Below are 27,996 nucleotides of genomic sequence, written 5' to 3'. Positions count from 1 at the left end.
CTTATTTCACTGAGCATCATATTGTAACGTATCTCTCCTTAAAAGTAAAGCATATTAGTGAACTGTCCTAAAAGATGCAAAGTTTCCAAGGTAAAAATTTAATTTAAAACAATCCCTAAAGGGCCTCATAATACTGACAAGACATCTTATAGAATCTTGCCAGGCCAGAATTGGGAGAATCGGGCCCTAAATATGATTTGATTGGGTTATAATTTCAATCAGTATGAACAGCTATTTAAAATGTATATAAAAAAAATCTAAAAGGATCAATTTCTCATACAAGCTAGGGATAGACCGATATAGTTTTTCAGGGCTGATACCGATAACGATTATTGAGCGCCTTTCAGGATGATAACCGATAGCAGGGACCGATATTCTGTACATTTAACACAATTTCTACACAAATCTGGTATAAACTGAGCATGCTTATTAAAATTTTAAACATTAAAAGTAAACAACTTGGAAAAATAAAGTCCTTGAAAATTAACTTATTAAATGGCTTCACAAAACATAGAAAAATGGCATACATTCCTTTTAAACTGCACACTGATATAAAATTAAATTTAAGTCACTACTGCAAAGCTATTCAGCAAATGCAAATAAAAGCAGCAGCAACTTAATAATGCATCAAAAGTTATCTTTTATTTGTGAGACATCACAGCTTACAGTAACGACGTTTCGGTCAGTCAATCGAAAGCAGAAAAATATTATAGTGCAGACATAACATTTCAGCATGTTCTTCTGTTTTTTTCATATATTGCTGAAACTTCACTAAAAACACGCTCACTTTGTACACTTTACAGATAAGGGTTAAAAGTAAATTATATATATATACACATACACGTGTATATATGTGTTCAATTAGCCAGTGGCCCAGCACTCCAACCTTGGTGGTGTTTAATCAACCTGGGTGCAATCCTACAGGAAACTTGTATGTGAAGAAGGGCACTCTCCGGATTTTTAGTAAGACAACAGAATGTTTTTATTTTGACAAATGCAAAACATGTCATAGGTAGAAAATCTACTGTCAACGTTTCGGCTCATGTATGAGCCTTCATCAAGTCGAAGCTAATCTTAGTCGGCGTCGTAGCCGTGCTCCCAATCAAGAGTTTTGGGAACAAGGGAAGGGTGCACAGGCTTATGTAATCACCCCAGTAATATACAAAACACGGAAGGGGACTGCACTGGGGTGATTACATAAGCCTGTGCACCCTTCCCTTGTTCCCAGTTTGTTTGGATTTGAGAGCTTGCATTATGTGGCTGTTTTAGGGTCCCAGGTATTGGAAAGGACCTTGACGTGGTACCTGGGCTTGTCCCATTTGGCCAGATGCGGTAACTAACCTTTCCATTTTTGCTTTTAAATCTTAGCTGTGAGCATGCTAGTGAGTGCAGGGTTTTCTCTGTGTGTTGTATTAATTTGTTTTGTTATTTCTCCTATGGTTCTTGCACCCAGACCTGTCTGGGGTTAACTGCCTGCGATTCTGGGGACAGCACAGCTTCTTGTGAGTGCCACTGAGCACCCAGGGCTGAGCATGTTGCAGGGTCATGGGATGTGTAACCGGTCCGGTCTAGGAGTGCCGTCCCCTTCCGTGTTTGGGCTGATTACATAAGCCTGTGCACCCTTCCCTTGTTCCCAGTTTGATTTGATTGGATTTGAGAGCTTGCATTGTGTGGCTGTTTTAGGGTCCCAGGTATTGGAAAGGACCTTGACGTGGTACCTGGGCTTGTCCCATTTGGCCAGATGGTTTTCTCTGTATGTATATATATATATATATATATATATATATAAATAAAAAAGAAAATGTAGCCTGGGCGCTGTGATATAGAAATTAAAAAACTAAATGCTGCCACCTATTGTATTTCCAGATTCCCTCAAATCTAGATACACAATATAAAAGTTAACTGGAAAGAAAGAAGGGTGTTTGTGAATTAGCACATGAACTTAAAATATATAAACAGAAGATGTATAAAAAAAATTATCACATAGAAATAATAATAGTTCACTACAATAAAAACAATACAATAGAAACAATAAATATTGATTTACAATTGCTGAAATAACGAGTTAAAAATGATGAATTAATAACTGTTAAAAATTCTGTATAAATATATATAAAACAAGATGTAGTATATTAAAAAATATAAAAATATAAAAAGAGAGTCCCAGTAAAAGAGAGAGCATAAATTACTCCTGGTTTTAGATAAAAATAGACAAGTAGTAGTCAAAAGTTCATAATATCAAAAAATAGGAAAATCAAAAATCCTGGTCCCTTTTGGGCATCTACTTACACTCTTCTACCTCAATCTATATGAGGTAAGGGCCGCACAGTGTAGAGAAGATCTTTGTTATAGATAGCTTGTCTTCACTTTGTATAATGATAGTATCCAACGTTGTCCAAAAATGCAGTCACAGATCACATGTAATACAAATGGAAGTGACAGATGAAGAAATTGATGTCTTTTCCTATATGGATGTAGATGCGTCCAGAATTACAGCCTTAGCAAGAGGCTCAAGAGAATTTCTCAGAGGTACATCTAAAATCAACGATTTTTATCAGCTTTTCTCAGTTCAGCTGCAATGTGTCTCTCTCCTAGTCAGAAACACTCTGGAGGCTCTCTCTCTATTATTATTTCTATGTGATAAAATATATAAACAGAAGATGTATAAAAAATTAAGTTCTTATAAACCCTTGCTGATGGGTTTAGCCACCTGAACAGAGTTAATGTTAACATTACAGATTATCCAGAAACTTTGGCCCTCCTGCACCTGGTGAGATTTGAGGGATTGCTCACAAGGACCTTTTAATTGACTTGGCAACTCTTGATATAGACACTGTTTACTGAATCGCAACATGTAAGAACTGTTTCATTTTTTCTCTGTATGTTACTTTGTATCTCAATAAAAGAAATTTAAAATAAAAAAATAAATAAAAAAAAAAATGAAGTTCATGCGCTAATTCACAAACACCCTTCTTTCTTTCCATACATACATACATACATATATTATATATATATATATATATATATATATATATATATATATATATACACACACACATACACACACATACTGCCACTTGACAGAGAACGAAAGGACATGCTGGAATATCAGTGCTTGATTTATTTATTTGCTTTCATTTTTAATATGCTCATATATTTACTGGATTGCAAATACCTTCCCTGGTACTGAGGAGTGGACTATAAGTTTCTTTAGTTTCCCTGAAGTACACAGAGCTAAATTTCTTTTGATTTGCTCCATATAAATAAGTTTCTGGCCGATACCGATATTTCAGAAATTCCAAATATCAGCTCTAATATTCGTCCGCCCCGATATATCGGTCTATCCCTAATACAAGCATTTAAAAGAACCGTTAAACTGCCAGGGAAGTTACACATTATTGTAACCCATCAAGATACCTCATCTAAACTGTTTAGTAATCCAGTTGCACAGAATAACAGACTCTGGGGAAGCTGGAAAGGTTGATGAGACAGAAAAAAACAGTGCATTTTAGTCACTGGCATTTATATAGTTGCTGAGGAGGAGGAGTTGAAACTTGCACAAATGGGTGTCAAAAAGTTAAATAATAATAGAACAGTGGTCAGATCACAGAACAAGTTTGTCAACCAGAATTTTTATTGTTTAAAAAGATAATCCCTTTATTACACATTCCCTAGTTTTGCAGAACCACCACAGTTATATTAATATACTTTTTTACCTCTGGGATTACCTTGTATCTAAGTCTCTGCAAACTGCCCCCTTATTTCAGTTCTTTTGACAGACATCCATTTTAGCCAATCAGTGCTGGCTCACTGGAACTCCACGTGCGTGAGCAGTGTTATCTATATGACTCATATGAACTAACACCCTCTAGTGGTGAAAACTGTCAAAATGCCCTGAGAGAAGAGGCGGCCTTCAAGGGCTTAGAAATTAGCATATGAACCTCCTAGGTTTAGCTTTCAACTAAGAATACCAAGAGAACAAAGCAAAATAAGTGATAAAAGTAAATTGAAAAATTGTTTAAAATTACATTCTCTATCTGAATCATGAAAGTTTATTTTGGACTAGACTGTCCCTTTAAAGGAGAGTTTCTCTTCATCATTGTTTTGTTTTTATTCAATTAAAGTGACAAGGAAGTCAAAATGAAATGATTCAACATACAAATTAATTTAAAAAAAAACAACAACAAAAAACAACATTCCAATCTCTCTTTCTTTCAGTATTATTTGATTTAACTTTCCTTTATATGATAGCATACTGAAGTAGGCTTTTCTTGTAGCAATTTTACAGAAGGAACCTGTAGCTTCAGCCATTCTGTGGTACAACTCTATGGCAAATTAAGCTGCATAACTGAAAGCCGAGTTTCTATAACTAAGACTGGGAGTACATCTTTCTTGGATAGGGGGCATGTACACAGTGTACAAGCAGTTGTAAGTGAAGACAGAGCTGTGTGTGCTCCCCGCTGTCACCCAGCACTGCCTTTTGCAGCCTAACAACAAACAGACAAGCAATCACCCTTCCAATGTCTCCGTGCTCGTTTCCAACTGCAAGGAATACAAAGGTGCTTGCCACAGTGGTGAAACAAACTGCCAATAGAACTAAAACGCAGAAAGAGGCTACACTCAAAACAAGGCAAACATTAAAAAAAAAATGATATGCTTTATTATAAATCCATTTAAAAATTAGCACTTGTGAACATTGCAAATCTTAAAAGACCACTAAATGCAGTAGAATTACATGATTAACCAGTGCATAATAAAAAGACAATACTAGAACACCTACTATAAATTTCAAAAAAGCAGTACAATTTTCTGGCAAATTTATTTTTTCTCCCATTTTCTGGACCTCTGCATTATGCGACAGACATCAACCAATCACAGACTAATATATGTATACCCTGTGAGCTTGTGCACATGCTCAGTAGGATCTTGTTCCACAGAAAGTATATAGAAAGGCTGTGCAAAAATTGATAACGGAAGTCAATTGGAAAGGGTCTTAAAATTGCATGCTCTTTCTGAATTATAAAAGTTTACTTTGACTTGAGTGTCCCTTTAAGCATTTTACAATGAAGACGGGTGCTTAAAGTGATATGAAACCCCAAACTTTTCTTTTGAGATTCTAACAGAGTATACCATTTTAAAAGTATCCAATTTACTTCTATTATCAAATTTGCTTCGTTCCCATGATATTCTGTGTTGAAGACTAGGTAGACATCTGGAGCACTAATTAGCAGGAAATAAAGCTCTTGCAAAGGAGATACCGAAGAAAAATTGATAATAGTAAAGTAAATTAGAAAGTTGTTTAAAAATCACATGCTTGTGTCCCTTTAATAAATGACTATTGATGTAACTGTTTTTATGTTTTTTTGTAACTTACTGTATGAAGCAGTTAGTGTTGCGATTTCCACACCTTGTTATTTTATTGTTTTTTTTTAAATGTAAATAATAACCTATATTCGTATTTCAGACATTTAGGACCAGATTACAAGTGGATTGCTATTACTAGTGCAGGATGCGCTATCAATATTGCACGCCTGCACTAAGAATAGAGCACAATCTGGTTTAGCTTGACCTATGCTTTCATTTAACACAGCTGCGCTAAACATCACTCATATTACAAGTTGTGAGTTATGTGTTGCGGCAAGTACAGCACATAATAGTGTAGAAAAAAACATAAGGTGGCCTATCATAATGGAGCTTGATGCCCCGTGTTTCTGGCGAGCCTGCAGCAGTTATGAAGCAGCTGTCACAAAGACCGCGGCTCCATAACCTGTCCGCCTGCTCTGAGCAGGCGGACAGACATCGCCAAAAATCAACCCCATCGAGTACGATCGGGTTGATTGACACCCCTGCTGGCGGCCGATTGCCCGCGAGTCTGCAGGGGGCTGTGTTGCACCAGCAGCTCTTGTGAGCTGCTGGTGCAATGCTGAATACGACGAGCATATTGCTCGCTGTATTCAGCGAGGTCTGGCGGACCTGATCCGACACTGCGGATCAGGTCCGCCAGACTTTCTTAAAAAGGGGCCATTGTGACTTGGCACCTGAATTAAATCGTTAGGGCTGAAACAAAAGTATATACAAAAACTGGTGAAACATATTAAAGTATATATATATATATGTGTTTTAAAGGGATATGGTATGACAAGGTGTTTATACACACGCATATACATCATTTTTTCTTACCTGATAAATTCCTTTCTTTCTTGGAGGTGAGAGAGCACGATTCATAACTGTGGGGAATTAATCACCTGGCTGCCAGGAGGAGGCAAAGAAACCTACACCAAGTGCTTTAATATCCATCAAGTGCTTTAATATCCATCATACTTCCCTGGCCCTCCCAGTATTATGTATAGACAAGAAAAGGAGGAAAAGTAAGAAAGATAGTAGGCTATAGAGAAAGAAAAGGAATTTATCAGGTAAGAATTATGTTTTTCTGCTGAGTGAAGAACAATTCTATTTTTATTATTAAAAATCTTTCTTATGGTGGTGAGAGTCCAAGATTCATAACTGTTGGGAACCAAAACCCACGCTGTGGAGTCAATGAAAAAAAATGGGTTCACAAACTTTGGGTCTCTCACAGAAATAATTTACACACAACTACTGTAGTCATATGACAAATTGTTGTAAAAGCTTCTCTGGGATCCTCTTTGTTCAGAAATAGAACACATGAATGGCTTTGCCATTGCTTTTTAAAATTAGAATGCTGATCGTGCTCCGTTACCATATGTAGATAGATGCCTGCAGCTCAGAAACAGCAGCGTTTCCTAAAGTGTGACATAGATCTACGTTATGCAGTACAATGGGCTTAGTACTGCATGAGGTAGATCTACGTCAAATTGGGTTAAAGCTCTTAGTGTAGTGTTCTTTGCCTCTTACTGGTTGCCAGGTGAAAATTCCAAACAGTTATCACCATTAGAAAGAAAATTATATATATATATATATATATATATATATATATATATATATATATATATACACATACACACACACACACACGTATATATATATATATATATATATATATATACACATATATATATACACACACACACATATACACACACATATATATATAATATTAAAAATAACATTGTCTTCTTAGTGAAGAAAAATACTATTTAAAATATTTGTTAACACACCTTCAGTTTTAGCGTACATGGCCCCTTCGGGTTAGCGATTGAGCAAATGTCAGAACATCAATAATCTATAATTAAACACCCATTTCCCCATAAGCTTATTTTTATTGGATTTGTAATAATCCTTATATAGCACTGCTACACACACTGCTGACACACTAAGGGCACACTCCGTCCTCAGTCCTCATGAAAAGGGGCCATGTTTCAACTAAAGAAGCCAAGATAAAGATGAATTAGTAAACTGGAATATTTTCTTTAAATTGCATGCTCTATTTAATAAAACATTGGTGCATTAAAAACTCTAAAACCTGATTATGAAGTACAATTATTTAAGCTGCTAAAAAGGTATTATTAATCGCATCCCACAAAAAGGTTTAGTAAAATAACATGCACACAATATTTGCAGCTTGCTTATTTCTCCTGTGCACTATGTGACTAGCTACATATACAGAACTTGTTGTGTTGTACTTTACCTGTGCAAAATATAATTTTAACTTCTTTCCATTGAAATCAGACTCATGCAGCTCAATTCTAGCCCGTGCTGCTGCTTCAGGATTGCTGAAGTTAATTCTTACTCTTCTAAAGCTTTTGAACATCTGGAATGAGACCTGCTCATCATATATTGTGAAAAGTGCTTGAAATCGTTCCTGTGGAAGACAAAAAGGGACACTGAAAATACAATAAAATGCTAATATTTTCCTTGAACATATTTAATTAACCCTTTGAATGTAGGCTGAAATTAAGACGGTAGGAAAATAATGTAAACTGACTATTTAAAGATTGTTGATTCTCCTGTTTTATTGTCTAATTTTATTTTCCTGGTTAAAGGGAAATTAAACAGATTTCATGCACCTCCCTCTAATTATGGGTGCCGCCATGTTGAAACTTAGGTTACACTGAAGGTATCTGAAGGAGAGTTACTGCACACACATCGGCACTGGAATACAATATAAAACCATTTTCAACATGGCGGCATCCATGACTAGTAGGAGGCAGAGAATAAACTTAATACTATGCATATAAAACGTATTTAGTGTTTAAAGTCCCTTTAATGCTAATATTTATGTATGAAGAATAAAAGACAAACAAACTGAGATTGAGCCTTGGGAGCTTTGTGGGAATGGCTTTCTTTTATTTTAACCCCTTAAGGACCAGCGACGTACCCTGTATGTCGCTGGCCTTTTTTTGGGACTTGTTTGTTTTATAGCGCGGTCTTGCCACCAGCGTTGAGACTGCTCTATTCCACAAAGCCTGCTGGAGGGAGGGAGGGCATTAATAGCGTGTTCTTGCTAGACTTGTGCTATTATGCCCTGAAAAAACCCTTAATGACCAGTGACATACAGGGTACATTGTGGTCATTAAGGGGTTAAAGATGTAGTGGATTCTCCATCCTTATACTTTAATGTGATATGGGAAAGCCTAGCACATTAGATTCATAATGCAAGGAATTAAATACAACAGAAAGCTGGATTATAATGAGCAAGATGATCCTATCAGGGTTCATTATATTTACTATTACCCTTTTATGTAAATGTAGCTTTAGGGAAGAAATTACTTACAACTTTATGTCCACACTACTTACTATAAATTTCAAACAATTACAATAAGCCTTTAATCATTCTGAACTAAGCTTAGGTTACCCTGCAATTATATGCACATTAGCAATTCTCCAACCCACTGTTAACCTCAAAATAACCACTTATATTACTGCCTGATTTTGGTTTCTTATATACTTAGTGATGCAGAAAATGGCACATTAATCAGAGACAGTCTAGGGGAATGCAACTTTATATATGAAAACAATACTCATTTAATTGTCATTAGGTATATTTCACACTTTAAAGGGACATGAAACCCAAATTTTTTGTTTCATGGTTTAGAAAGAGTATGCGATTTTAAACACCTTTGCAATTTACTTATACTATCTCATTTGCTTCATTCTCTTTAGATCCTTTGTTCAAAAACATATCTAGGCTCAGCAGCTGCTGATTGGTGGCTGCACATAGGCGCCTCTTGTGATTGGCTCACCCATGTGCATTGATTATATATATAATATCTGAAGAATGAAGAAAATTAAATAATAGAAGTTAGTGATGCACCGAAATGAAAATTCTGGACCGAAACTGAATCTGAAAATCAGGGATGCACTTGGCCGAAAACCGAAACTGATACCGAAAATGTATTTATTCAAATTAATCTTTTTTATTTTATTTTTTTTGCATAATTAGAGCCAATAAAAAAGCCCACCCTTTTATTGAAAGTAACACACTAAAATTGGACAAAAATATCTTAAAACAATAATATGCTACACAATAATTTTACCAAGAAAAAAAAAAAAACAGGCAAACAATAATGCCATTTTCGGCCAAAATGTTTCTGCAACCAAAATGTTGGTGCATCCCTACTTAAAACAATTATAAATATCAATATACTGTATTATTCTTCATTTAGTTCTATGTAATAGAATCATATTTAACAGTTTTTTTTTTACCAATTATCCAAATAAAGTATAGTTCTAGAAAACTCATTATATGCAGAACAGTAAGTCAAGTAATAAACTTAAACAGCAGCTCTAGGCTAGCATCAAATTTGAAACACGCTACACAATAATTTTACCGAAAATAACAGGCAAAAAAACCAAAATAGCCAAAAATGCCATTTTCGGCCGAAACTTTCTGCGGCCGAAATTTCGGTGCATCCCTAATAGAAGTAAATTGGAATTTTTTGGGTTTCATGTCCCTTATATATATTTCCTTAAATGTGCTTTTTATTAATACAAACTAAATTAAATTAAGTCAAAATTCACATATTACTGCTACACATTCATACATATGCAAACACACACTAGAGCTGTACGATAGTGAAGAAAAAAACCCCACAATTTTTTTATGAAATATTGCGATTATAGCAAAATATTTTTTAAACATACAATTTGCATTCAATTTTTCATTTAACTGTTCAAAACAGCGACTTGTTCCCTTTGCAGTTTGCACTGCAGACTGAATAGGCCAGAGAAAAGAGCCCTGCCAGTCCGCCAACTTCCATGTCTGTGCACACTTCAGAACTAGAGCAACAAACCATGAGGCAAGTAAAATGGTGGTGGAATTACGTGCTATGACACTGATGTGACACTTCCTGGTCTGCCCCCTGGAGGAGTGATCAATGCTGCTGCTGGGCTGCAGGGTTTTGACATAACATTATGGAAGCCGTTTTGAGCTGGGGGGTTTTATGTGTTCTTTTGATAAAAAAAATTGAAGCCTCATGCGATTTAGATATTGCACAGCCTCATTAATTGCATCATGTGATTAATTGCACAGCCCTAATACACACACACTGAATGTATGTTTCTTGTGGTCTTAAAGACTTTTTTTTTATCTAAGCGTCTTAAAAAGCTTGATATAAGTTTTATAGACAAATATAAATTGCTAAGTTGATGCCAATGTATGAATTTCTTTACAAAATTAAAATTTTAATTTATTAAAAAAAATAAAGGTTTTTGAAATGCAACAAGTAGAAGGCTGAAACTTACAGGTGGAGAATACTGAACTACAATCATTAAAGGGACATGAAACACAAAATGTTTCTTTCATGATTCAGATAGAATACTTTACAATTTTTAACAACATTCCAATTTACTTCTATTATCTAATTTTCTTTATTGTTTAGATATCCTTTGTTGAAGAAAGAGCAATGTACATTGGGTGTGCAAATCACAAGGCATCTATGTGCAGCCACCAATCAGCAGCCTATCTAGATATGCGTTTCAACAAAGGATATCAAGAGAATGAAGCAAATTAGATAATAGAAGTAAATTGGAAAGTTGTTTAAAACTGTATTCTCTATCTGAATCATGAAAGAAAAAAAAATTGTGTTTCATGTCCATTTAAACCATCAGTTTAAAGTCAAATGTGTAACCCACAGTTCAACTAATCAAAGGAAATCAACAGCCCATCATTACTTTAAGGTCAGAAAATTTCAACTTTAAAATGTATTTCCAAATGCAGAGGCACTAAGCGTTAAAGGGATAGTAAACCCAAATATTTTCTTTCATGATTCAGATAGAGCATGCAATTTTAAGCAACTTTGTAATTTACTCCTATTATCAAATGTTCTTCATTCTCTTGCTATCTTTATTTGAAAAAGCAGGAATGAAAGCTTTGGAGCTGGCCTATTTTTGGTTCAGTGCCCTGGATGGAGCTTGCTGATTGGTGGCTACATTTAGCCACCCAATCAGCAAGTGCAACCCAGGTTCTCAACCTAAAATGGGTCAGCTCCAAAGCTTTTATTTCTGCTTTTTTAAATAAAGATACCAAGAGAACTAAGAAAAATTGATAATAGGCGTAAATTAGAAAGTTGCTTAAAATTGCATGCTCTATCTGAATCACGAAAGAAAATATTTGAGTTTACTATCCTTTTAAGCTCCATGATAAAAACAGACTCGCATAAGAATAACCACAAGAAAGGCAGACAGAGTTATGTCTGCTGCACTCAAGTTTATTAGTCACCTGTTTCAGAATTTAACAGCACCTCAGATTAGAGACTGAATAAAATGTTCACTTAATTTATGCAGCAGAGAGATCTCAGCATCTGCTGTTCAGAGGGGACTGCGTGAATCAGGCCTTCATGGCATAACTGGTGCAAGGAAACCATTATTGAGTACAATAAATAGAGAGACATGTTGCTTTGCTAGTACTACAGTTGGTGATTTAGTTAGAATTGAAGGCAGCAACACACCATCCCATCTAGTTTGTGCTTAGTTGGCCGATATTTGTTTTTGAACAGGACAATGACCCAAAACACACTTCTAAGCTACCTGACAAAAAGAGTGATAAAGTGTTGCATCAATCAGATGGCCTGGCCTCCACAGTAACCTTACCTAAATCAGATACCTAAACCCAAAGAAGTGCCCAGCATATATGAGAATTTATTAATGACCACATGAAGTTAGTTAACAAAAATTACCAAGGGTGCACAAAGTGGTTATTAAAATAAAGGGTGTCTATTATGAGGAATCAAAAGTATAAAATAATTTTAAATTTGTTTAATATTGTTTTAGTCAATCTTTATAATGACTTTACTATTCTTCTAAAATGTGAAATAAGTATTACTGCTCTGTACTTGCTGCTCTGTTGAACTATTCCACCTCTTAGTTCCAGGACATACTATGCGTAATATATTTTCTTCTTTTTTTTTTTTTTAAAATACAATTTCAAATAACCCCCTCCCACCCTTTTTCTCTATATTTTCACCCTGCCAAAGGATTGGATTAATATTTCAGAATTCAGTGATCTTAACATTTTGAGCTGCTACAGTCCTGTCCAAACACACAAGTACTTTCCAAACACACAAGGCTGACAAGATTTTGCTATGTGTATATAATCTCATGGCCTTAAATTTTGACATTCTGTTACTAGTATGCATGTTTGGATTTTCCTGACATTTAATAAGATCTGGTAACTCCTAAGGATGGACAGATGTCTTGTTTATGCCTTGTCTCCAAGGCTCATGAGTTTTAAGCAAGAGATGTTTGGGGTCTCCTATATCCTTCTGATATACTGTTGTGTAATCTAAAAGATAACAAAAGTATTTCAGTCTAATAACTGATGTTATTGTCTAATTATCTCTTAATAAACCATTATATTATTTGAAAGCAAGTGTAAGTTTCTACCCACTTTTCAACCACATTTCATGATCCAAAAGAACACACAGTTAAAAACCCCTTACCTCTCCCATTCTCCTCTTCCCTTCCAGTTTCCTATCATATAATGTGTATCCTCTCTTAAAGGGACACTGAACCCAATTTTTTTCTTTTGTGATTCAGATAGAGCATGGAATTGTAAGCAACTTTCTAATTTACTCCTATTATCAAATGTTCTTTATTCTTTTGGTATCTTTATTTGAAATGCAAGAATGTAAGTTTAGATGCCGGCCCATTTTTGGTGAACAACCTAGGTTGTCCTTGCTGATTGGTGGATAAATTCATCCACCAATCAAAAACTGCTGTCCAGAGTTCTGAACCAAGAAAAAAAGCTTAGATGCCTTCTTTTTCATAGAAAGATACCAAGAGAACAAAGATTGATAATAGGAGTAAATTAGAAAGTTGCTTAAATTTGCTGCTCTACCTGGATCACAAAATAAAAATTTTGGGTTCAGTGTCCCTCTAACCCACAGTACTCACTTTGACTTAACTCACATCATTTGTCCTCTCTCACACAATTTGTCAACTTCCATTATTCACCTATCCACCTCTCTATTATTTCACCCTCTGTCCACTTATAACCCCCCCCCCAGTTCAATTTCATCTTCCTCTATGGTTGTGTAATCCCTTTTCCTTCTGTCCTCTCTAATTCCCATTTTTACCCCCCCCCCCCATTTTATGTGTAGCCTTACACTGTCCAATGTAACCAAGCTAAAAGCGGACAAAGCTGTGGGGCTTCATTCCATATTTCTATAAGCATGAAGAAAAAAAACATAGGCAGTCTAACAATGCCATAATATTGCAAGCAATGTCTTTAATGTATACATACCTTCTGTTCTTCTAACTCAAAAACAGACTCGTGAACACTACATGCAAAGAGAGACATTGGGAGATCACTAAGATCCATAAGTTCTTCAAGATCATCATCATTTTCTCCAAATATCATTTCCTCCTCCTCTTCTTCTTCCTCTTGGTCACTGCTGTAGACGTCTGAGCTCTCATTCCAAGATTTCATGGTGTCCCTCAACATGACTCTTACTTGTAATTCACTCTGACACACAGAGAGCTCAAGAAAAACCTACAGAATACTTACAGTTAGAAACCACTGACGGACATGTACCACACAAATTGACATAGAAATCATATAAGACATCAAACTGAATAGTGTATGTACATCTGTTTTCCTTGATAGTGTGGACACTAAGAACTTTATTGAAATTAACATAATACACTTTTCATTAATAGTAAGCAGACTGATCTAAACTGTGGTCATGGTCAGTATATATGAGCAAATTAAACTGTTGTTATTCACACAAGTAAATATCTTCAATGGTGATAATTACTAAATAGCTGAACATTATTGGATAGATTGTAGAGGTGAATTGTGCTGTTGCTTTTAGTTTAGGAATCAATAACCAAAGGATGTTCTATAATTCTATTACTATTTTCTCTAAGGTCTTCAATTGCCTATTTGGCCATGTTTTTTTTTTGGGGGGGGGTTTCAATTAAAGCCAATTACTAGTATTTCCTTGCAATATTAAAATGGAAGTATGTACAGTGTGTGTTTATTCCAATATTGGTCTCATTTTCCCCTTTCCAAAGGTTGCTCATGTTGTTGTTTTTTCCAGAATACATTTATAAGTTTTTTTTCTAACATTCTCTTTGTAACTTTACAATTGTCATAAGTATTGTACAGGTATTATACAATTAGCATAATCTTCTAGGCAGCATATATGGGCGGCTGACCTAGCATCATTTAATGCACTGTGTTAATATTTATGTGAAATTGTTATGATTACCTTTCTATAATGGCTAGCATGTTGTGCTACGTATAAAATACTAATTGAGATGCCTGATAGTGTTGATATATGCACTACAGGTACCCTAACAGCTCCTTGAGCGACCCCCCCTCCCATGTCTGAGCCCTGGTAAACAGTTTGTACCTCTGCAGCCTCGCACTATATAACTGTTATGCTTATTAGCCGACACTGCACCCGGAAACTGACTGACACCCACCTTTTAGCACAGGCAGTCTGGACAGAGTACATTATATTGTTATTACCTGATAACCCAACCCCTACAGTGCAGCCTTTTGCACTGCATCCCACAACTCCGTCCTCTGTCTGAAGGGATACGGTTGCCAAGTGCCTTTTTGGTAGACAACACAAATATCCAATAGGAGAAAAATACGAACGCTTCTCCTCCAGTCGCTAGAGCTCTACTCTAAATGGGCGGGATTTCTAGCAGAAACCAGGTAGTGTAGCTAAAAGACCCTCGAGCCTGTGAGCGTGCCTCCTGTTGGCTCTTCCTTACACGGTGACTCATTGGATATATTTTCGCGCACTCAGATTGGTTACTGTTTTTATCTTTCGTTGTGTTGATTGGTTAATGTTATTATATTGCTATTTGTATTTTTACCTTTTGACAAATGCGCTAATTGCGATTTGCGAACTGTGCATTCAACATTCAAGTGTTAATCTACACTGGCTGAACTAATCCATTTCTAATATATAGCATTCGATATGGTGATAAGAGATAATACAAACTCATTTACCAGATATGTTCCACAGGTACAGTAGCATATTCTGAAAGTGAGATTACGTCAGATTATAGCAGCTTTCTATGGAATGACAAGGGTGAATGACATAATGGAATGCCCATAAACTATAATGGGGATACATTTAAAAGTGCTATAGAAACTAAAATATGAGACATATCAAATAGATAATTACCAGATATGTTCCCCAGGTACAGTAGCATATTCTGAAAGTGAGATTACATCACATTATAGCTGCTTTCTATGGAATGACAAGGGTGAATGACATAATGGAATGCCCATAGACTATAATGGGGATACATTTGAAAGTGCTGTAGGGACTAAACTATGATACATATCAAATAGATATTTACCAGATATGTTCCCCAGGTACAGTAGCATATTCTGAAAGTGAGATTATACCTTTTTTCTATGGAATGACAAGGGTGAATGGCATAATGGAATGCCCATAGACTATAATGGGATTACATTTAAAAGTGCTATAGAAACTAAAATATCAGACATATCAAATAGATAATTACCAGATATGTTCCCCAGGTAAGTAGCATATTCTGAAAGTGAGATTACATGAGATTAAAGCTGCTTTCTATAGAATGACAAGGGTGAATGACAAGATGGAATGCCCATAGACTATAATGGGATTACATTAAAAAGTGCTATAGCAACAAAAATATGAGACATATGAAGTAGCTATTTACCAGATATGTTCCCCAGGTACAGTAGCATATTCTGAAAGTGAGATTACATCAGATTATAGTTTCTTTCTATGGAATGACAAGGGTGAATGACAAAATGGAATGCCCATAGACTATAATGGGATTACATTAAAAAGTGCTATAGAAACTAAAATATGAGACATATCAAATAGATATTTACCAGATATGTTCCCCAGGTACAGTAGCATATTCTGAAAGTGAGATTACATCAGATTATAGTTGCTTTCTATGGAATAACAAGGGTAATGACAAAATGGAATGCCCATAGACTATAATGGGATTACATTTAGTGCTATAGCAACAGAAATATGAGACATAAGAAGTAGCTATTTACCAGATATGTTCCCCAGGTACAGTAGCATATTCTGAAAGTGAGATTACGTCAGATTATAGCTGCTTTCTATGGAATGACAAGGGTGAATGACAAAATGGAATGCCTATAGACTATAATAGGATTACATTTAGTCCTATATATATTTTAATTTTTGGCCATTTTTTGACTGTCTTTCACAGTATATCACCTTTTATTGCATGTGAATACGTTTGTTACTGGTATCCGATTCCTAAACGGATATCTATTTAGACAATTGCACTGAAAAGTGAGCAACCGGTATTGCTCAAGACAAAGTTCAGGACTGTGCTGTGTGCTGAGAGAGACTGTCACCTTCGCGACATGTAGTGTTAGATGGAGAATACATATATATATAGTACCGTTCCGTACAAAGGCAAACCAGGAAACAATACAGCGTGTTCACCTAACTTTAGACGCTGAGCAAAAACGAGCAGGCAATGTAAATTTCCTAGACCACTAGTGGGGCGTGCAAGTAATGTACCTTCAAGCAGTTACTTCAAATGTAAGCATCAATGCCCCTAGTACTTCTGAGTAGCCCAGCTGTAAAAAATGATCTCACAGGCAGCCCGCTATTAAACATGCAGGAGAAAATGGTGTAGCAAATAATAATAATACCGGCCTGTCAGCTCGTATATCCGTAGCGTTAATCAGGCTCGCAACAAAGCACAGTTCCACATCTCCGCGGCTTAGAGCTGGGTCATAACAGATCATTTCAAAAAGTCACATGCAAGCATAGAAAAGCATACTCACAGTGCCGGGGTTCCGCTGTTAGCAACTTTTGTATTCCTAGGTGTCAGTCACAGTTGTTTAACATTCGTACCAAAATAACACTACTCAGCCTCTCTCCATCACGCACGCCTTCTCCAATCAGCTGGAGTCATCCGGGTCAGCTGTAATCCGTGTCGGCCAGGACGTGCTGGCGGAAGTGGAGTCCCTGTACGCCACAGTAAATAAAGAACAAAAGTGTATCCAGAGCTCGTCCAAGGTGGGGAAAAGAATCACTTGATATCCAAATCCGTAGGTATAAAAAGCAAGCCTTTATTGTTTTATCCAATAGAATTTCTACAATAAAGGCTTGCTTTTTATACCTACGGATTTGGATATCAAGTGATTCTTTTCCCCACCTTGGACGAGCTCTGGATACACTTTTGTTCTTTAGTCAATTGCACTATTTGATCTTTTGAGATTGTCTCTTCTATTAGTGTATTCATCATTTGCATTGCACTATATATCTATTACATTGTATAACAATTGTATATTATGTATTTCTATACATTGAATCTGATTGTATTGTATATTATCTGAATAGTTTTTGACCTTACTTAATTTATATATATATAATCCTAAATCACTCCTTTTTTTAAGAAAATGTTTATATAAGTTTTTAATATAAATAAATTGTTTTAAGTATTTTTGAAAGTACCAGTTTCTAAACTTTATTACATATATAGCAAGACCACTGTAGGTGTTATATTATATATATTATTAGATAAACCATTGAAAATATCACCCTCCTTTTCAGTCAGCTTTGTCCCGGAATTATCCTGTTTATATATACTTTAGCCAACCTTGGCGCTCCTATTCCCTTTTACGTGTTCTAATATTTTTAATCATAAGCGTTTTATTTATTATTACTGAATTTTTTACATTGTACCCCTTTTACAGTGTTACATAATACATGCTTGTATAGGTATAGCTATATAAGTAGTGTCCAATAGCTAGGTTACGGTATATGCCTTCTTAGCACTTTATATATTATATCACATATCGCTATGACAGCTGCTTGGGAGGATTTAATTGGCGTTCAGTAGCCAATCATTAAGTGACACATAGTCAGCCAATCAGACGCTGCAACGTACCTAACCTTTGACAGCCCGCTGAATTCAAAAGGTTCTAAGCTGTTTGTTGATACATCACCTCTTGACAAAGTCGGGTCGGATTCCGATGAAACGCGTTGAGGAGCTATATCTTAGTCACATGAGATCCACACACAGGCTATTACAACTTTGAGTAGCCCCGCACATCCCAGTCTTCATGGCATTCCGGTTGCACTTAGACTGTAGGAAGGGCCGAGTGGCACAAGTCAATACTCATCTGGCCTGCAACAGGGTTTCTGTGGTGATATGCACTATATGCTTTGTTGTTTTTAATTCCTGTACATATATTTTTTACTTGCACTTTACAATTTGCATTAAATACTTTTACTCTTAGAGTGGTTTGCGCTCTCTGTTTTTTGTTTTACAATTTCCATTTGGGAGGAGGATCACAGTCCTCTCAGTATAATAAGAGCAGCATCCATTGACAGGTTTTTTGTGAGGCCACTGCTTGGAATTGTCCACACCTCTATCCAGGGACATATATTGGAAAATACTTTTTCCTCTGCTTCCATCATATGCAGGAACTTACATACCAACAGGGGTGATATACACTTTTCTGATCTGGTTATAAGTATACAGCTCACTTTGAAGTTTTACCATATATTTTCTGTATTATATAGTGTACGTACAACTATATACCACTAGTCTATGGGCATTCCATTTTGTCATTCACCCTTGCCATTCCATAGAAAACAGCTATAATCTTACGTAATCTCACTTTTAGAATATGCTACTGTACCTTGGGAACATATCTGGTAAATATCTAGTTGATATGTCTCATATTTTCGTTGCTATAGCACTTTTAATTGTAATCCCATTATAGTCTATGGGCATTCCATTTTGTCATTCACCCTTGTCATTCCATACAAAGCAACTATAATCTGATGTAATCTCACTTTCAGAATATGCTACTCTACCTGGGGAACATATCTGGTAAATAGCTACTTCATATGTCTCATATTGTTGTTGCTATAGCACTTTTTAATGTAATCCCATTAAAGTTTATGGGCATTCAATTTTGTCATTCACCCTTGTCATTCCATAGAAAACAGCTATAATTTGACCTAATCTCACTTTCAGAATATGCTACTGTACATGGAGAACATATCTGGTAAATATCTACTTGATATGTCTCATAATTGTGTTGCTATAGCACTAAATGTTATCCTATTATAGTCTATGGGCATTCCATTATGTAATTCACCCTTGTCATTCCATAGAAAGCAGCTATAATCTGACATTATCTCACTTTTAAAATATTCTACTGTACCTGGGGAACATATCTGGTAAATAGCTACTTCATATGTCTCATATTTTTGTTGCTATAGCACTTTTTAATGTAATCCCATTTTAGTCTATGAGCATTCCATTTTGTCATTCACCATTGTCATTCCATAGAAAGCAACTATAATCTGACGTAATCTCACTTTCAGAATATGATACTGTACCTGGGGAACATATCTGGTAAATAGCTACTTCATATGTCTCATTTTTGTTGCTATAGCACTAAATGTAATCCCATTATAGTCTATGGGCATTCCATTTTGTTATTCACCCTTGTCATTCCATAGAAAGCAGCTATAATCTGACGTAATATCAATTTCAGAATATGCTACTGTCCCGGGTGGAAAATATCTGGTAAATATCTATTTGATGTGTATCATATTTTAGTTTCTATAGCACTTTTAAATGTATCCCTATTATAATCTATGGGCATGCCATTATGTCATTCACCCTTGTCATTCCATAGAAAATAGCTATAATCGCACATAATCTCACTTTCAGAATATGCTACTGTACCTGGGGAACATATCTGATAAATATCTACTTGATATGTCTCATAATTTTGTAACTTTTGTTGCTTCAACACTTTTAATTTTACATCCTATTAAAGTCTATGGGCATTCCATTTTGTCATTCACCCTTGTCATTCCATAGAAAACATCTATAATCTGATGTAATCTCACTTTCAGAATATGCTACTGTACCTGGGGAACATATCTGGTAAATATCTACTTAATATGTCTCATATTTGTGTTGCTATAGCACTAAATGTAATCCTATTCTAGTCTATGGGCATTCCATTTTGTCATTCACCCTTGTCATAAATCATTCCATAGAAAGCAGCTATAAACTGACATAATCTCACTTTCAGAATATGCTACTGTACCTAGGGAACATATCTGGTAAATAGCTACTTCATATGTCTCATATTTTTGTTGCTATAGCACTTTTTAATGTAATCCCATTATAGTCTATGGGTATTCCATTATGTCATTCACCCTTGTCATTCCATAGAAAGCAGCTATAATCTGATGTAATCTCACTTTCAGAATATGCTACTGTACCTGGGGAATATATCTGGTAATTATCTATTTGATATGTATCATAGTTTAGTTTCTATAGCACTTTTAAATGTATCCCCATTATAGTTTATGGGCATTCCATTATGTCATTCACCATTGTCATTCCATAGAAAGCAACTATAATCTGATGTAATCTCACTTTCAGAATATGCTACTGTACCTGGGGAACATATCTGGTAAATATCTATTTGATATGTCTCATAGTTTTGTTTCTATAGCTCTTTTAAATGTATCCCCATTATAGTCTATGTGCATTCCATTTTGTCATTCAACCTTGTCATTCCATAGAAAACAGCTATATTTTGACATAATCTCACTTTCAGAATATGCTACTGTAACTGGGGAACATATCTGGTAAATATCTACGTGATATGTCTAATATTTTTGTTGCTATAGCACTAAATGCAATCCCATTATAGTCTATGGGCATTCCATTTTGTCATTCACCCTTGTCATTTTATAGAAAGCAGCTATAATCTGACTTAATCTCACTTTCAGAATATGCTACTGTACCTGGGGAACATATCTGGTAAATATCTAGTTGATATGTCTCATAGTTTTGTTGCTTCAACACTTTTAATTTTACATCACATTAAAGTCTATGGGCATTCCATTTTGTCATTTACCCTTGTCATTCCATAGAAAACAGCTATAATTTGACGTAATCTCACTTTCAGAATATGCTACTGTACCTGGGGAACATATCTGGTAAATATCTACTTGATATGTCTGATATTTTTGTTGCTATAGCACTAAATGTAATCCCATTATAGTCTAGGGGCATTCCATTTTGTCATTCACCCTTGTTATTCCATAGAAAGCAACTATAATCTGATGTAATATCACTTTCAGAATATGCTACTGTACCTGGGGAACATATCTGGTAAATATCTATTTGATGTGTATCATATTTTAGTTTCTATAGCACTTTTAAATGTATCCCTATTATAGTCTATGGGCATTCCATTATGTCATTCACCCTTGTCATTCCATAGAAAATAGCTATAATCTCACTTAATCTCACTTTAAGAATATGCTACTGTTCCTGGGGAACATATCTGGTAAATATCTACTTGATATGTCTCATATTTGTGTTGCTATAGCACTAAATGTAAATCCTATTCTAGTCTATGGGCATTCCATTTTGTCATTCACCCTTGTCATAAATCATTCCATGGAAAGCAGCTATAATCTGACATAATCTCACTTTCAGAATATGCTACTGTACCTGGGGAACATATATGGTAAATAGCTACTTCATATGTATCATATTTTTGTTGCTATAGCACTAAATGTAATCCTATTATAGTCTAGGGGCATTCCATTTTGTCATTCACCCTTGTCATTCCATAGAAAGCAGCTATAATCTGATGTAATATCACTTTCAGAATATGATACTGTACCTGTGGAACATATCTGGTAATTATCTATTTGATATGTCTCATAGTTTAGTTTCTATAGCACTTTTAAATGTATCCCCATTATAGTTTATGGGCATTCCATTATGTCATTCACCCTTGTCATTCCATAGAAAACAGATATAATCTCACTTAATCTCACTTTCAGAATATGCTACTGTACCTGGGGAACATATCTGGTAAATATATATTTGATATGTCTCTTATTTTAGTTTCTATAACACTTTTCAATTTAATCCCATTATAGTATATGGGCATTCCATTATGTCATTCACCCTTGTCATTCCATAGAAAGCAGCTATAATCTGATGTAATCTCACTTTCAGAATATGCTACTGTACTTGGGGAACATATCTGGTAAATATCTATTTGATATGTCTCATAGTTTTGTTTTTATAGCTCTTTTAAATGTATCCCCATTATAGGCTATGGGCATTCCATCTTGTCATTCACCCTTGTCATTCCATAAAAGCAGCTATAATCTGATGTAATCTCACTTTCAGAAAATGCTACTGTACCTGGGGAACATATCTGGTAAATATCTATTTGATATGTCTCATATTTTCGTTGCTATAGCACTTTTAAATGTAATCCCATTATAGTCTATGGGCATTCCATTTTGAAATTCACCCTTGTCATTCCATAGAAAACAGCTATATTTTGACGTAATCTCACTTTCAGAATATGCTACTGTAACTGGGGAGCATATCTGGTAAATATCTACTTGATATGTCTCGTATTTGTGTTGCTATAGCACTAAATGTAATCCCATTATAGTCTATGGGCATTCCATTTTGTCATTCACCCTTGTCATTCCATCGAAAGCAGCTATAATATGATGTAATCTCACTTTCAGAATATGCTACTGTACCTGGGGAACATATCTGTTAAATATCTATTTGATATGTATCATAGTTTAGTTTCTATAGCACTTTTAAATGCATCCCTATTATAGTCTATGGGCATTCCATTATGTCATTCACCCTTGTCATTCCATAGAAAGCAGCTATAATCTCACGTAATCTCACTTTCAGAATATGCTACTGTACCTGGGGAACATATCTGGTAAATATCTAGTTGATATGTCTCATAGTTTTGTTGCTTCAACACTTTTAATTTTAAATCCCATTAAAGTCTATGGGCATTCCATTTTGTCATTCACCCTTGTCATTCCTTTTAGTACATCCCATATAAAGTTAACAGTACTATAGCACAAAAACAGTGATAAATATCATATATATATTTATCAGATATGTTCACCAAATACAGTAGCATATTCTGAAAGTGAAATTATATGGAATTATATCTGCTTTCTATGGAATGACAAGGTTGAATGACAAAATGTAATGCCATAGACTAGTCTAGTCAAAATCAAACTTTCATGATTCAGATAAAGCATGCAATTTTAAGCATCTTTCTAATTTACTCCTATTATAACATTTTCTTCATTCTCTTGGTATCTTTATTTGAAAAGGCAAGAATGTAAGCCCCTTTTTGGTTCAGCACCTGGGTAGCGCTTGCTGATTGGTGGCTACATTTAGATACCAATCAGAAAGCGCTACCCAGGTTCTGAACCAAAAATGGTCCGGCTCCTATAAATTTACATTCTTGCTTTTTCAAATAAAGATACCAAGAGAACGAAGAAAAATGGATAATAGGAGTAAATTAGAAAGTAGCTTAAAATTGCATGATTTATCTGAATCATGAAAGTTTAATTTTGACTAGACTATCCCTTTAATGGAATGTAAAGTTAAAACTTTGAAACATATCACATAGATAGTTACCAGAAATATTCCCCAACTACAATAGCAGATTCTAAAAGTGAGACTATGTGAAATTATAGTTGCTTTCTATGGAATGACAATGGTGAATGACAAAATGTAGTGCCCATAGACTTCAATGGGATGTAAAGTTAAAAGTGATGTAGAAACAAAAATATGAGACATATGACATATATATATATTTAATTACCAGATATATTCTAAATGTGAGATTATGTTGGATTATAGCTGCTCTGTATGGAATGACAAGGGTGAATGACAAAATGGAATGCCTGTAGACTTCAATTGGATGTAAAACTGAAAGTGCTATTGCAACAGAACTGTGAGGCATGTCACATAGATATTTATCAGATATATTCCCCAAGTATAGTAGCCAAATCTGAATGTGAAATTACATGGCATTAAAGTTGCTTTCTATGGAATGACAAGGATGGATGACAAAATGGAATGTCCTTAGATTTTGATGGATTGTAAAGTTAAAAGTGTTATAACAACAAAACTATGATACTTATCACATAGATATTTACCAGATATATTCCTCAAGTGAAAAAGTAAATTCTGAAAGAGATATTAGGTAGGATCATAGCTGTTTTCTATGAAAAAACAAGAGTGAATGATAAAGTGGAATGCCCATAGACTTTAAAGGGACATGAAGCCCACATTTTTTTCTAACATTATTCAGATAGAAAATAACATTTTAAACAACTTTTTATTTTGCTTCTACTATCTAATTAGTTTCATTATCTTCGTATCCTTTGTTGAAGAAGAAGCAATGTGCTACTGGAAGCTAACTGAATGCATTGTTTGAGCCAATAAAATAAGGCATATATGTAAAGCAACCAATTAGCAGTTCATGAGCATACCTAGGTATCCTTTAAAAAAAAAAAAGACAACAAAACAAATTAGACAATAGAAGTAAAATTGGAAAATTGTTTAAAATTACATGCTTTATCTGAATCATGAAAGAAAAAATGTATGTTTCATGTCCCCTTAATAGGATATAAAGTAAAAGTGCTATAGCAACACAACTATGAGATAGATGACATAGATATTTACCAGATATATTCCCCATATACAGTAGCATATTCTAAAACTGATAGTTTGTTGGAATATAGCTGTTTTCTATGAAATGAAAACAGTAAATGACAAAAAGTTAGTGGAAAGCCCTGCAATGGGCTTGCAGCACCCTAAGGGTTAAGGCTTGTAGGGAGTGGGATAGAAGAAGAGGTATAGCTGGAGAGATGCAACATTGTTGCATTTGGAAGGGAGTGTCTTACCTTTATAATTTGCAGTCTACAGTCCCTGTTCCTCTTCTCCTCCTAGACGTAAAGCTGCCAAGTTCAATGTTCTTGGATGGCGGTTTATGATTAATAGGTGACTATGGCTGGGATAGGGTTAGTCAATCTAGTCTTCGTAAGCCCATAGCTTTAATTTATGACCTCCTTCTTCTGACTAGCCTGATTGAGTGGTCTGGTGGTCTCAGAGCCTTTAGGGTGGAGTGTCAATTTTTCACCCTCGCTGTGGGAGTTCACGACCTTGTGCGCATGGAGAGGGAGAATGGCTGGAGTTATGACCAGGCTGATTGGGAGGGGAGGATTGCTTCAGGTGACACCTGGGGCCCCATTACATATGCAGCGTCGCCCGCAAAAGCCGGTGACGCTAGTTTTTGCGTGTTTTTGGTATTACATATACGGCGTAGCATACAAGCTACGCCCGTATATTTCACCAGTCACTCGCCATTTTTACTCCCATAAGCTAACATGGGACCGCGTCGTAAATCGGTATCCAATATCCAGCGCTAGGCCTTACGTGGCGAAAATGGAGAAATCTTACTCCATTTTTACCTCGCCATAAAAAGCAGCCGTAGCAGGCCTTGCGCTGAGTATGGGAGCACCGTAACTCCCTAAAATGCCTGCAAAAATAAACTAACACCTAACGCATGCACAATGTCTATCTACCTGTCAACCACAATCCCCCACAGCAATAACTAATAAACTGTATTAACCACTAAACCGCCATAGACCACACCGCAATTAACCTATTCTAGTATTAACCCCTAAACCGCCATAGCCCACATAGCCTATTAAATGTATTAACCCCTAATTTGCCGCCGCCACTATAATAAAGTTATTAACCCCTAAACCTAAGTCTAACCCTAACAACCCCCTAACTTAAATATTATTTAAATAAATCTAAATAATATGACTATTATTAACTAAATTATTCCTATTTAAAACTAAAAACTTACCTATAAAATAAACCCTAAGATAGCTACAATATAATTAATAATTACATTGTAGCTATTTTAAGATTTATTTTTATTTTACAGGCAAGTTTGTATTTATTTTAACTAGGTACAATAGCTATTAAATAGTTAATAACTATTTAATAGCTACCTAGTTAAAATAATTACAAATTTAACTGTAAAATAAACCCTAACCTAAGTTACAATTACACCTAACACTACACTATCATTAAATTAATTAAATAAATTAACTACAATTAGCTCAAATTAAATACAATTAAATAAAATAAACTATAGTACAAAAAGAACAAACACTAAATTACAGAAAATAAAAAAAATTACAAGAAGTTTAAACTAATTACACCTAATCTAAGCCCCCTAATAAAATAAAAAAGCTCCCCAAAATAATAAAATGCCCTACCCTATACTAAATTACAAATAGCCCTTAAAAGGGCTTTTTGCGGGGCATTGCCCCAAAGTAATCAGCTCTTTTACCTGTAAAAAAGAAATACAACCCCCCAATATTAAAACCCACCACCCACACCCAACCTTAGTCTAAAACCCACCCAATCCCTCCTTAAAAAAAAACTAACACTACCCCATTGAAGATCACTCTACCTTGAGTCGTCTTCACCCAGCCAGGCAGAAGTCTTCATCCGATCCCGGCACAAGTGGTCCTCCAGCCGGGCAGAAGTCTTCATCCGATCCGGGCAGAAGAGGTCCTCCAACCAGGCAGAAGTCTTCATCCAAGCGGCATCTTCTATCTTCTTCCATCCGACGAGGAGCTGCACCATCTTGAAGACATCCGACGTGGAGCATCCTTCCTGGCCGACGGACTAACGACGAATGAAGGTTCCTTTAAATAACGTCATCCAAGATGGCGTCCCTTGAATTCCGATTGGCTGATAGGATTCTATCAGCCAATCGGAATTAAGGTATGAAAAATCCGATTGGCTGATGCAATCCAATAGGATTGAGCTTGCATTCTATTGGCTGATTGGAACAGCCAATAGAATGCGAGGTCAATCCGATTGGCTGATTGCATCAGCCAATCTGATTTTTCCTACCTTAATTCCGATTGGCTGATAAAATCCTATCTGCCAATCGGAATTCAAGGGACGCCATCTTGGATGACGTCATTTAAAGGAACCTTCATTCGTCGTTAGTCCATCGGCCAGGAAGGATGCTCCGTGTCGGATGTCTTCAAGATGGTGCAGCTCCTCGTCGGATGGAAGAAGATAGAAGATGCCGCTTGGATGAAGACTTCTGCCTGGATGGAGGACCTCTTCTGCCCGGATCGGATGAAGACTTCTGCCCTGCTGGAGGACCACTTGTGTCCGGATCGGATGAAGACTTCTGCCCGGCTGGGTGAAGACGACTCAAGGTAGGGTGATCTTCAATGGGGTAGTGTTAGGTTTTTTAAGGGGGGATTGGGTGGGTTTTAGAGTAAGGTTGGGTGTGGGTGGTGGGTTTTAATGTGGGGGGGTTGTATTTCTTTTTTTACAGGTAAAAGAGCTGATTACTTTGGGGCAATGCCCCGCAAAAAGCCCTTTTAAGGGTTAGACTTAGGTTAAGGGGTTAATAACTTTATTATAGTGGCGGCGACGTTGGCGGCGGCAGATTAGGGATTAATAGATTTAATAGGCTATGTGGGGTATGGCGGTTTAGGGGTTAATACTATAATAGGTTTATTGCGGTGTGGGTTATGGCGGTTTAGGAGTTAATACTAGAATAGGTTTATTGCGGTGTGGGCTATGGCGGTTTAGGGGTTAATAATTAGGCTTATTGTGTTGTGGGGGGTTGTCGGTCTAGGGGTTAATATATTTATTAGTAGTAGTGAGAGGGGGGATTGC

At 35.8% G+C, this 27,996-nt stretch overlaps 1 protein-coding gene across 1 annotated transcript; it reads right to left on the bottom strand.

Moving 5' to 3' along the window:
• Positions 1-7,218: 7,218 nt before the first annotated feature.
• Positions 7,219-15,025, bottom strand: LOC128651822 (calcipressin-3). Its single transcript, XM_053704801.1, has 4 exons — positions 14,894-15,025; positions 13,661-13,909; positions 7,607-7,780; positions 7,219-7,341 (listed from the first exon to the last, which is right to left on the bottom strand). The coding sequence occupies exons 2-4, from the start codon at positions 13,859-13,861 to the stop codon at positions 7,318-7,320; spliced, it is 399 nt and encodes a 132-aa protein (XP_053560776.1). The 5' UTR covers positions 13,862-13,909; positions 14,894-15,025; the 3' UTR covers positions 7,219-7,317.
• Positions 15,026-27,996: the final 12,971 nt, after the last annotated feature.

Source organism: Bombina bombina, chromosome 3, assembly GCF_027579735.1.
Source record: "Bombina bombina isolate aBomBom1 chromosome 3, aBomBom1.pri, whole genome shotgun sequence".
Lineage (NCBI taxonomy): Eukaryota > Metazoa > Chordata > Amphibia > Anura > Bombinatoridae > Bombina > Bombina bombina.
The sequence above is the reverse complement of the archived record's forward strand: the minus strand, read 5'-3'. Positions and strand labels throughout refer to the sequence as shown.